Source organism: Scyliorhinus torazame, chromosome 12 (genome assembly GCF_047496885.1).
Source record: "Scyliorhinus torazame isolate Kashiwa2021f chromosome 12, sScyTor2.1, whole genome shotgun sequence".
NCBI classification, from domain to species: domain Eukaryota; kingdom Metazoa; phylum Chordata; class Chondrichthyes; order Carcharhiniformes; family Scyliorhinidae; genus Scyliorhinus; species Scyliorhinus torazame.
The window spans coordinates 215,251,084-215,264,381 of record NC_092718.1 but is presented as its reverse complement, the minus strand read 5'-3'; the positions used below and the strand labels follow the sequence as shown (position 1 = coordinate 215,264,381).

Genomic DNA, 13,298 nt, shown 5'->3' with positions numbered 1-13,298 from the left:
GTACCACTGACAACACAGAGAAAATAGTCCTGCTCAAAGAGAATCCTTCATCATTTTAAAAGCCTATTGAACCTCCCCAAATTAGAATCAATTTGTTTGAGTCCTTACAATATGCTCGAGTACAGTTAATACGCAAACGCCTGCAGTTGCTACACCAGACTACAATTCAAACTCACATGTCCCGGATGTACGGCATGGGGGGTACAGGAGGAAGCAGGTCCAGCTTGCCCACCGACCACGAAGGACGATACTCCTCCGGGAGTTTGACAGGAGGCAGACACTGGCTTGGTAAGATTTTCAGAGGTGCAAACATCGTACAACCCACGTAACCGTGGCACTTCTCAGGGTTATAAACATAAGAAAAATCCTAAGAAAAACAAACAAGAGAAGTTTAGATTAGGATTTGTTATCACGTGTGAACAACAATGTTGTTACCAAATCCCCATTGTTTTGGTAATAGATAAATTGCCACAGGCATGTTACCAAACTCTGAGAATATAAGCGTCTGACATTACAGTCCATGTAGCCAATTTAATGCATTAAATTCATGATAACAAATAATTCAGAATTTTAAACTAATTCTCCAAAACTATAAATTTGTCACCTTGATCTCTGATGGTTTAGGACTACCCATTCCCTCTTCCACTTCAACCTTGAAAAGATTCAGACTTGTTGTGAAATGGTGTCCGTCCAAAATCATTCCTGGGGTGTTATCCAGGCCTCCAAATTCTTTGCAGTTAATATTCATTGGAGAGTAGCCTGGGCCATGCTGCTCCAAAGATGGTGGTGTTGGAAACATCTGCTGCAGATCTGCAGAGCCTACGAAAATAAATTAGTTGAGAACAGTTTGGGTAAAAACTTTCAGAATTACAAGATAATGCAATTCTCGGGATAGAAGATAGCAGAAGCCAATAGCTAGCAACACTGTGGTCACCCTATTTTAATTTGGAGTCAACTATCCAATCCACATGTCAATACTTCTATAATTATGATTAGTTCTCAAGTATATTCCACTATTCTTTATTCAGCCTTTGTGTGGATGCTTAGAGGCTTGAAGTCCATGACTTGCATGGTCATTGGGATACCCACAACATTCTAACAATAAAAGCCAATGGGACTTTAACACCCTTCCTCAAATAGCTGAAAGCACAAATGAACAGCCAGGGCCTCCAACAAGCATAACTTGGGTGTTCTCAGTTTGAAGTGCAGGTTATGAAATACATTTGGCATAGCTAATCTTATTGATTAATTAGAGCCCCATTTTCAATGGTCAAAAGAAAAAAAAAGGTACAAAAAAAACATTTATTTTATATATACGTTTATTATCACAGAGAAAAATATAATGGATACCAGATTATTCTTGGATTGTATATTTTCAAAATAATTTTGCTTACTTATACAAGGGAATGTGTCAAAAGGCCCAGCCTTCGAATCCCTATTGCCCATTTTCTCATCCGATCCAACATGAGCATTTCGAGAACCAGTCTGAACAAAAATAATTAGATGAACAAGTCATTTTTTTCCCCCCCCAGAGAGTAGTACATCTCAAAACTATTGGTTAAAAATAGATATTAGCAATGCATAAACGAGTAGATAAACCAATTGCAACACTGATCTACAGATATAGTCAGTAAATCGTATAATCTCCTTTACCGTTTTGAAAGAACATATTTTTTCCATTCAGGTTTTTTTTTTTTACATTTAATAAAGACGATCATCATGTTGACTTAAGAGGGACAACGTTAAGATTTCCAGTGGCCCAAGTTCAGAAAGTTTCCAGAGACGATTCCGAAAATTAATACGACCAAACTGTGCTCGCATCTTCGCGTTATGCACATATGAAAGGTCCCGCTTCATACATCACTGAAGGCTGGCGTTCAGCACAATTATTACCATACGGGTAGAGCAGTTCCCAATTTTCTGTTATGCATGTACTAACCACTGACAGAAATCAGGGTTCAGGTCACCTCATCTTACCACTGTACACAAGCACAGAAAGGCCAGGAAAAACAAATGTTTCAAATGGGCAAAATAACTCACCCCAAGTTCATCATCATCATCAAACAGATTGTCAAGGTCTTTATATGAGACAACCAGATCAACCTCATTCATGAGACTTGTGGATGCAGTCCGACTGTGTGAAGGTGATTTTTGTCCATCTACAATTTAATGAGAGAAAATCTGTTAAAATTGACAATTAATTGTGCAAGTCCTAGACTAATATTTTTGATTACTGTTAAACTTTATGGTGGCAAGTGAAAAATGCGGCAAACTGGCTCCCATGACTGATTATAAAGAAACAGTTCCAAATTACTTTACTGGTTGTAAGTTATCTAGGGAGATCCTGGGAATGTAGATGGCATTGTTCTAGACCCCTCAACCACTTTCTATTTACTCGATTGGTATAATTTCAATAATTTTATCAAATCTCCTCTAGCAAAAACAAACCCAATTATTTTTTTAATTAATTCTGGCATGTATTTCCAATCCATTTTTACCAGCGAAAGTGGTGGGCTTTCTTCTTAAACTGCTGTTATGGTGAAAGTGTTGTTGGGTAGGAAGTTCCTGTTATTTTGACCCAGCGTTGATTAATTCTTTAAGCCTATCTTTGTGTTTTTATTTTCCAGCATCCATTCTATTGCTTCAACATCCTTCCTATCGTAAGAGGCTCACAACTGCAAACAGTACTTCAATTATGATCTTAGTACGGTTTTCACCCGGCGCACCAAAATCACTCTACTCTTCCATATGAAGCAGCCTTTCCCAAAAATGTGAAGTCTCACACTTACTGATCTCAAGACAAAAGACATTAAGGTGGTCAGTTCAAATTATAAGGACTTAAGAGCCTTGCTGACCGCCTCCCTTGTGGAAATACCGGTCCATATGAAGGCAGGCACTAATATAAAGTTCAGCATGTTTCAAGGACCATCTGCACCAAATCTGCACTACCCAATGTGCCCAGAGGAAGGCCAGAGGTGACGCAACTGTAAGAGGTTCCCTAAGCACCAACTATGACAACAAACTGCCAGTTCTGTGGCCATCCAAGCTTATCCCAACTTCGACTCTTCACAGTCATGAGAAGACCAACAAAAGACGATCAAATCTCAGTTTGGGAATACTCAAACAAGGTCAACTACCACTGCCTGTGTCACCAATTTAGGATTTACCTCCTCCCTAATTTCCATCTTTTTTATGTAAACACTGGTGCAAAGCACCATCAGGTATCCCCAACAATTTCCGTTCCATTTTCTACTTACCTCTTCTCCCCTCAAGGTTTACACCTCACATTTAACAATTCTCTTTTTTTTCTAAATTTAGAGTACTCAATTATTTTTTTCCCCAATTAAGGGGCAATTTAGCATGGCCAATCCACCCAACCTGTACATCTTTGGGTTGTGCATGTGAAACCCATGCAAACACGTAGAGAATGTGCAAACTCCACACGGACAGTGACCCGGGTCCTCAGCGCCGTGGCAAAGACTAGAACTGTAGGGCAACTTTCATACAATCTTACAAGCTTTATAGCTTTATTTACAGAAATGCACATTACAAACATGCACCTCCTAACCTAGCTTTTTGTGTACTTATATACAAGAGATCAAGCGAACCCAGTGAATGCCTCTCACCGACATACAATTAAACACAATTTATAAACATTCAACACATGATACCTGGCTTTGTTCCAGAATTGAATATTGACATGGCATCCTCTCCTTCCACCGGTAACATTGAGTGAGATACACCAGCACTGTCATTGTCGCCCTGTAATAAAAGAACTAAAATTTACATACATGTCTAACTAAATCTATTATACTGTTGGGCTTTTATGTCCAGAATTAATTTGGATGGGTGGAATGCAGAAACTAAATGTGGTCTGACAATATTAGGATTATCCCAATACTTCAGTCACAATTTTTTTTTTAAAAATGTTTAAAAATTTAGAGTACCCAATTCATTTTTTCCAACTGAGGGGCAATTTAGCGTGGCCAATCCACCTACCCCGTACATTTTTGGGTTGTGGGGTCCAAACCCTCGCAAACACGGGGAGAATGTGCAAACTCCACATGGACAGTGACCCAGAGCCGGGATCGAACCTGGGACCTCGGCGCCGTGAAGCAGCAGTACTAACCACTGCGCTACCGTGCTGCCCCTTCAGTCACAATCTTGCCAACACACTGTGGGAAGCGATAGAGAGTTGGAGATTGGCTATGTACAGTATAGACTGCCAGGCTCTTTTCAACAAAAGTGAAAATGACAGCAAAATCACCTGCATGAATTTTGCACACCTTGCAGTTAGCTTTAGAGCACTACTGAAAGGCCCGAAGGACGGTTAGCACTCAACAATGAATGGCGTTCAAAATACAGGGATAAAGAGAGGGATAACAGGCAACCAAAAAAACTAAATCAGTAAGCAATTTTATGTCTCGACATTTTGAAAGGAAACAATCAGTTTTCTTTTCTGCAAATCATACCGCAGCCTAAAAAGGCAACCCTTTCAACACAAATTGAGTTTACAACTGGTGTTATTTTTAATTCAACCAAAATAATTTTCAATAATTAAATCTAAATTTTGTATCTAAAATTACTATAGACTAACAAATTACACATCTACAAGCTATCCTTACAATTCCAACTTTTCTTTAATGTTTTCACTGAACTTGCTGCTAGAATTGTTGGTAAGTATCGATTGGGTAGACAGATGGAAGCAGAAGCTGTGTACTCACATTCTTTAGCACACTTTATACAGAATTATGGTCAATATGTTGCACTTCTGCATAGAGCTCAACGCGCTTTTGATTTTACACGATCCCCAACCTAAATCAGCATAGTGCATTTTAAACCATGCGCTCCGCTGCCTGTATCACTCCCACATCAAATCCTGTTAATTTACCCTGTGCTGGCTGAACCATATGGGCTCCCGGTGCCACGCAGCTTGCAATTTGAATTTTCATCCTCATGCTCAAATTCCTTAATGGCCTCAATGCTCCCAATCTCTGTAATGTCCTCCAATCATACCACCCAACCTCACCCTAGAACTCTGCATTTCTCTGTGATATCTTGTGCATTTTCCTCTCCTTTCAATCCACTTGGTGCTTTCAATCTACCTAGGCCACTTGTTCAGGAATTCCTCCCCCATCTGCCTCTCCACCTCTAAATCCTTTACAACTCTGCTGTAAAATCCACTTCTTTGACAAAGCTTTTGAGTATCCCTCCTACCCTGGTTCAGCCACCATTTTCCCACAATTATGTCATTGAACTCCTTGGGACAGTTTGCAACACTAAAATGCAGTTTTAATTGCTGATTTTAATCAGGCTGAAAATATTTCCTATGCCCTCATCATTACAGTGAAGTCTACGCACGTGCATCAAATACTTCCAAGTAATTGAATAACTGGTAATTTCTTCTGCTGTTTGTAAAATCTTTATTTTGCACAAATTGGTTGCTGTGTATGCCTTGGTGGCAAATGTCAACACCTAAAGTAATTGAGTGGCTGTGAAGCACTTTGGGACATTGAGGTTGCAAAATGTACTAAACAAAGACAAATTTTCTGTTAAAATGATTTTAATTGCTTGACAATCTCCCTCATCAACAAGCCAATGACATACTTTAGAGACAATGAACAAAACAGCAGCTGTTCAGTCAGAGGGTGGTGCAGGAATAACTGGCAGGACCAGTTCTACCTGAGGTTCAACTACCCACCACCACAAAGTCCACAGCACAGATCAAGCAAGTTTCCCCAACTGTGAAATAGTACAGCAGTACAATGCAGCAATTTGAACTTCAAAAGGAGGGAATAGGGGGGGAAAAAGGGAGGTATCAATACAAATTAAATGGTTAGGTGATGCTATGTTTTCAATTTTTTTTAAAAGTCGATATTTACAAAGTAAATAGAATTTTCAAAAGAGAAATGCAACTCTGATCCAAAGCAACACATTGGATAAACAAAAAATTTGGATTTCAGAAAATTTGGAAAATTACAATCAGCAGGAAGTGATGCTGAGCAAATTGTTGGAACTGTGGGCTGACAAGTTCCCGGGTGTTCAGCTTTGACAGAGAGGCATCGGACTCGAAACGTTAGCTCTTTTCTCTCCCAACAGATGCTGCCAAACCTGCTGAGATTTTCCAGCATTTTCTCTTTCGTTTCAGATTCCAGCATCCGCAGTAATTTGCTTTTATTTAAGTCGCCGGGTGTTGATAGGCTTCATCTTTGAGTCTTTAAGGAAGTGGCGAGTGAGTTAGTTGATTGATTAGTTTTAATTTTACAAGATTCCCTAGATTCGGGGAAGGTTCCACTGGATTGGAAAATTGTGAATGTGACTCCTTTATTCAAAAAGTGATACAAAAAGCAGGAAACTACAGGACAGTTAGCTTAACATCTGTCAGAGGGGAAACATTAGAGGCTATTATTAAAGATGCTTTAGCAGGGCACTAGGAAAAATTCAAGGTAATCAAGAAGAGTCTTGAATGGTTTTGTGAACATGTTTATGTTTAACCAATTCATTGGAGTTCATTGAAGTAACATGCGTTAATGGGGAACCGGTGGATCCACTGAACTTTGATTTCCAGAGGCCATTTGATAAGGTACCACATCAAAAGTTATTAATGAAAATAAAAACTCATGGTATAGGGAGTAACATATTGGCATAATAGAAGATGGATTAGCTAGCAGGTATCAGAAAGTAAGCATAAATGGGTCATTTTCTGGTTGATAATTGCTGGGGCCACAGCCTTTTACAGTTTATATAAATGAGTTGGATGAGTATGTTATGGTTGCTAAATTTACTAATGTTACAAAGATAGGTATGAAGGTAAGTTGTGAAGAGGACATGAGGATTGCAGTAGGAGATTACGGATAGGTCAAGAGATCAGGAAAATGGAGTAATGTGGGAAAATGTGAAATTGCCCATTTTGGCAGGCAGAATTAAAAAAGCAGATTATCTAAATGGTGAGAGATTGCAGATCTTAAGGTGCAGAGGGATCTGGTGCCGGAATGTATGAATCGCAAAAGCGTAATATGTAGTACAGCAAGTAATTAGGAAAGGAAACAATTTTTTAAAATTTGTTCAAGGAATGTTGGCATCGCTGGCTGGGCCAGCAATTGTTGCCCATCCCGAAATGCCCTTGAACTGAGTGGTTTGCTAGGCCATCTCAAGAGGGCAGTTAAGAATCAGCCACATTACTGTGGGTCTGCAATCACATGTAAGCCAGACTAGGTAACAATAGCAGGTTTCCTTCCCTCAAGAGCATTAGTGAACCAGATGGGTGTGGAGGGCAAAATCTCTAAATTTGCAGATAATAATAATCTTTATTGTCGCAAGTAGGCTTACATTAACACTGCAATGAAGTTACTGTGAAAAGTCCCTAGTCGCCACATTCCGGTGCCTGTTCAGGTACACAGAGGGCGAATTCAGAATATCCAAATTACCCAACAGTGCGTCTTTCAGGACTTGTGGGAGGAAACCGGTTCACCTGGAGGAAACCCATGCAGACACAGGAAGAACGTGCAGACTCCGCACAGACAATGACCCAAGCTGGGATTCGAATCTGGGACTCTGGCGCTGTGAAGCAACAGTGCTAACCACTATGCTACCATGCTGCTCATAAGGCTAGGGAGAATAGTGAATTGTGAGGATGATATTGAGCGACTTCAGGGGGACAAGTTGGCCAAATGGGCAGACATCTAGCAGATGAACTTCAATGCAGCGAAATGTGAGGTAATGCATTTTGATAGAAGAAACATGGGGAGACAATATAGGCTCAATGGTACAACTTTGAGGGGAGTATTGAGGGGAGTACAGGAGCAGAGGGACCTCAGGGTTCAAGTGCATAATTCTCTGAAGGTGGCCAGGCAAGCTGAAACAGTTAAAAAGGCTTATAGCATCCTTGGGTTTATAAATAGAGACAGAGTACAAATCATTGGTCAGACCACATTTGGTGTACTGTGTTCAGTTCTGGGCACCTTATTTAAAGAAGGATGTCAAAGCCCTAGAGAGAGTGCAGAAGAGATTCACTAGAATGACACCAGGAATGAGGAATTTTAGATGGAGAAATAGGGCTTGTTCTCCTTGGAGCAGAGAAGATTAAGAGGCGACCTTGTTGAGGTGTTCAAAATTCTGAACAATTTTGACAGGGTAAAGAAGGATATTCTGTTTCCACTAGTTGGTATGTCAGTGTCCAGGGGTCACAATTTCAAGATGGTCAGCAAGAGAGTTCGGTGTGAGATGAGGAGAAATTTCTTTACTCAGTTGTTGGGGTGTGGAATGCGCTGCCTGGGAGAGGGACAGAGGCGGTGTCCATAGGAGGTTTCAAAAGGGAGCTGGATATATATTTGAAAGTGATGAATTTAGAGGGCTACTGAGATAGAGCTGGGAAAAGGGGCAAGCTAGGCTGCTCCTTGGGAACTGGTGGAGACATGGGCCGAATGGCCTACTTCTGTGCTGTAATTAACTAACTAACAAATTACAACAGTTGACAATGGTTTCACGGCCATCAATAGAATTTTAATCCAAGGTTTGTTTGTTTTTTGGTTTCTTTAATAAATTGAACTCAAACTCAGATCCCCCAGTACATTACCCTGGGTCTCTGGATTAGCAGGCCAGCAACAACGCCACTGCCTCCCCCGCATTTATTGAAAGGGATTTGGAATACAAAAGTAGGGAGGTCATGCTTCAGTTATACAGAGCGAGCATCGGTGAAACAAAATATGGAGAATTTTGCACAGTATTGGTCTCATTATATATAGAGGTAAATACATTGGTCAGAAAAGGTTTGCTAGGCTAAACCTGAAATTAGCAACATCACCATAGATTGCCGACAGTCGTGCCACTAGCTGCGGGGCTTCTGCCAGGGCCGGGGGGGGGGGGGGCTGTGGAGTCAGGGGGGACGGACACGGAGCACCATTACCGCGGTCAGCATGTCAGCCATGCAGCTGCGCACACCGCTAACAGCCCACTTTAAACCTAGTGCCATGGGGTCATATAGGTGGCACCGCCCGCCCTGGGTGCCCTCTAGCCCCAGCCAATCCATCAGCTGTATGGGCACGCTGCAGCACCATCAGTGCCATCTTATTGACTTCGATAAGTGTGTGTGCGGGGAGTATGGGGCTGCAGCTCGTCAGCTTCCAGACCCGGCTAATCCCACACCATTGTTCATGGGAATCGACTGTTCCACGTGGCACCGATGCTAGCCCCTCAACGGTAGCAGAAACAATCCAGGTGTGGCGCCAAATATTCTGTAGTAAAAGTCCACGGATTCTCCGTTGGTGTCAGCACTTAGTTTCAGAAACTGAGAATTCCGCCCAAGATCCGGTGGTGTCTGAACAGGGTGGATGTGGAAAAGACGTTTCCCTTCGAGGTAGAATATAGAATAAGGGGTCACGATTTAAAAATAAGGGTTCGCTCAGATATTCTCAGAGGGCCACAAGTCTTTGGAACTCCATTCCCCGAAAGGCAGTAGAAGCAGAGTCTGTATATATTTTTAAGGCAGCTTGTAGACAAGACTATTGATAAGCAAGGGGGTGAAAGGTTATGGGGGTAGGCAGGAAATGTGGCTTTGTAGTTACAATCAGATCAGCAATGATCCTACTAATGGCAGAACAAGCTTGAGGGGGGCGATAAGCCTTCTCCTGCTTCCTGTTAGTCTTTTTCAAATGTGGAAATACTGGTTACAGAAAGAAGATTACTTCAGTTGTTTCTCAGTTAAGCAGAAAGGAGGATTTTATAACCTGGTAATGCAGAGTTCATTACTTGAGAATATTGTAACTATCACATAAAAGACACAGGTTGGTGGTAGATGGTAAATTTTCATCCTGGAGCCCAGTCACCAACGGTGTACCATAGGGATCAGTGCTGGGTCCTCTGCTATTTGTGATTTTTATCAATGACTTGGAGGATGGAGTTGAAGGTTGGGTTAGTAAATTTGCTGATGACACCAAGATTGGTGGAGTAGTGGATAATGTGGAGGGCTGTTGTAGGCTGCAAAGAGACATTGATAGGATGCAGAGCTGGGCTGAAAAGTGGCAGATGGAGTTTAACCCTGATAAGTGTGAGGTGATTTATTTTGGTAGGACAGATTTGAAGGCGGATTACAGGGTTAACGGCAGGGTTCTGAAGAATGTGGAGGAAGAGAGAGATCTCGGCGTTCATGTCCATAGATCTCTGAAAGTTGCCACCCAAGTGGATAGAGCCGTGAAGAAAGCCTATAGTGTGTTCGCATTTATTAACTGTTGGATTGAGTTTAAGAGCCGTGAGGTTATGCTGCAAATGTACAAGACCTTGGTTAGACCACATTTGGAGAATTGTGCGCAGTTCTGGTCACTTCACTATAGGAAGGATGTGGAAGCATTGGAAAGGGTGCAAAGGAGATTTACCAGGATGCTGCCTGGATTAGAGGGTAAGTCTTATGAGGAAAGGTTGAGGGGGGCTTGGGCTTTTCTCTGGTGATGAGAGGTGACTCAATTGAGGTGTATAAGATGATGAGAGGGATGGATAGAGTGGACGTTCAGCGACTTTTTCCTCGGGTGGATGTAGCTGTTACAAGGGGGCATAACTAGAAGGTTCATGGTGGAAGATATAGGAGGGATGTCAGAGGTAGGTTCTTTACTCAGTGGTTGGGGCGTGGAACACGCTCCCAGCTATGGTAGTGGAGTCGAACACTTTAGGAACTTTCAAGCGGTTATTGGATAGGCATATGGAGTGCACTAGAATGATTGGGAGTAGGTTGATTTGATCTTAGTTTCAGACTAGTTTGGCACAATATCGTGGGCCGAAGGGCCTGTACTGTGCTGTACAGTTCTATGTACTATGTTCTATGTTCTAAAAGAAACACGATAAGCAGCTCTCAAGTAATTTAACAAGTGCCGTCAATAGGTTTCGTTAGTATTCAGAGGAAAGAATTGGGGCAGTTAAAACAAATCAGATTTAATTTTGTACCAAGATTTTCAGTGTATAATTTATCATCTCAGGTGGTTTGTTACTGACTGACAGACCCACGATCGACAATATTTCGCAAACATGTATAATGAGCATTTTGAATTACGCAAGTTCAAAGGACAATAATGAATTATAGTTTTTTTTTGACAATTCAGCCATACTGTAATGTTTTACCTGTTCACTGAAATCCAGTGACCACGCTAATAAACACAGCACAAACTTTCCTAAAATACAAAAAAAAAACTAAAGCTCTAATTCACCTTTTGTGCATGTTTCCTTCCCGGATCCCTCTCATTGCCTTGCTTGTCTTTTTTATCAGGTAAGGTGAACTCCTCATCTCCATCATCAAATGCATATGGATCAATTTCAGACTTAGAATCTGTCTGTGGACGAAAGTTCTTGTAGTACTGGTTTCTACTCTGGATGTATCCCTGTACCCGCTCTTCAGAAATCTTCAATGGCTTATTGGAGCGTACCACCAAACTTTAAAAATTAAAAAAAAGTTATTCAACTTGTACAGCAATGATTAAGCACTGAAAGTTACCCAGCTCTATTTATATTGAAAGGCAAAAAGGCTTTGAAGCTCAAATTTCCAGTCCAACTTTGTTCCAGTTGTCCTTTCTACCCCAAACACACAATTGCGAACTAATGAAGTTTGGAATCTTTCCTCCAAAATCGAATTGCAAATATCAAAAAATGATATTTTTCTCTTTATCAAAAAGCAAGTTGAGAATAGTAGTTTGTACAGTTGCTTTAAAACAGACCATGACACTGTTCTTACTTCCTTTTACGCGCTTTCTTTTACGAAATAAAAGCATCAGACATAATCCTATTCTGTGAACTGTTACAATCTAGTTAGGCATCAGTAGCTACGGAGACAAAGTTTGAAATCCCAGGTACTTACTAAGAGAATAAAGCCACAAAAATCTACTGTTTTTAAACAAACAAAATAAACTTTACTGTACAAAGTCAAGACAAGTAAACAATTAATAATATCTATTTTATACTCATTCAGAACTAACGAGGTACATCTGAATTAACAGGTAAACTGCGGTCAAACACACTACAATGCACAATAGATGCCAGATGTGACAAGCACAACTCCCATGGATTTCTCAGCAATTATCCAAATGTCAGTGTCCACAGTGAGTTACTGGATCGCATCAAAACGATGTCGCCCTTGTTAATAGTTTGTTAATTATATTAAGATACACAGGTGAGGGGCAGCACAGAGTTAGTGGTTAGCACTGCTGCCTCACGGCGCTGTGGTCCCAGGGTACGATCCCGGCCCCGGATCACTGTCCATGTGGAGTTTGCGTTCTCCCTGTGCCTGCGTGGGTCATACCCAAAGAAGTGCAGATAGGTAGATTGGCCACGCTAAATTGCCAGTTGGGAAAAAAAGAATTGGGTATTTCAAATTTATTTTTTAAAAAGATACACAGGTGAAGGGCATTGTTTAATTAAGTACTTTGATCGCCTATAAATAGGGGACAGATGGGACACTAGATGTTGGAAGGAGAGGTTATGAGACTGAACAAAGTCAATAAACTCACTGTGGAAAAAAAGCTCAGTGTTGATTTTGACATCAGCAACGGGCTAGATTCTATTAAGATCCCTCACGAGGAATTTCCCCTTCTTCATTTTCAAAGATCTCTGAATTCCCTCCAGAAGTCGTTCCGGCTTGGGCTGCCTCAATGACTGATGGTTTAATCTCTTCTCCCATTCCCAAGGCAGCATTCCAACATTAACTCACAGGCAAAATTCCAGCTCTTCAGCCATGTGAAGCAGAAATCACTACTCTAAAGGGTTACCTTTGCCCAACAGCCCATAGCAATTAATCGCTGACCTTCTGCTGCCTTTTCAGCTCTGGAGAACTTTTCCTATACCATCATTACCTGAAGCCTGCCAATAGCAGCACTTTTGCTGCTGGGAGTCTCTTCCATTGCTTCCCTCCTTGGTGGTCTCCTCCCAGTGGTCTCCCTCTCTGGGTCCTCTCACTGTGTTCCCCTCTCAGTCCCAGGGTACCCTTGTTCTGGCGCCAAGCCTGGGTCTCGTGCTTGTTTGTTTTTGTGCGAGGCAGGCGCACTCCCGATGTCCCAGATGGCCAAGCTCTATTAACTAAAAACAAAACTAGAATGGAGCATGCGCAGCCTGTCACCCTACCATGCTGCTTGCATTCCCAAAACTCTTGGATCTGCTGGGAAATGGAACCCTTGTCCTCCATTTGGACCAAGGCAAGTTCCCGTTTGTGAACAAAATGCTTTGCCTTCATGTGGTCAAAAATCAAATAAAGATTTTTTTTTAATTTTTTTTTTTTTTTTAATGAGTAGTCTACAGTACCAACAGTCAATTAGAACTTCAAACTA

At 41.3% G+C, this 13,298-nt stretch overlaps 1 protein-coding gene across 1 annotated transcript in view; it reads right to left on the bottom strand.

Moving 5' to 3' along the window:
• The window catches only part of med13a (mediator complex subunit 13a), a 214,355-nt gene that overhangs the window by 68,342 nt on the left and 132,715 nt on the right, over positions 1-13,298 (bottom strand). The window contains 6 exon segments of the mRNA XM_072469928.1: positions 177-367; positions 605-819; positions 1,395-1,485; positions 2,041-2,159; positions 3,672-3,762; positions 11,193-11,415. Of these exon segments, the coding sequence (XP_072326029.1) occupies positions 177-367; positions 605-819; positions 1,395-1,485; positions 2,041-2,159; positions 3,672-3,762; positions 11,193-11,415 (930 nt within the window).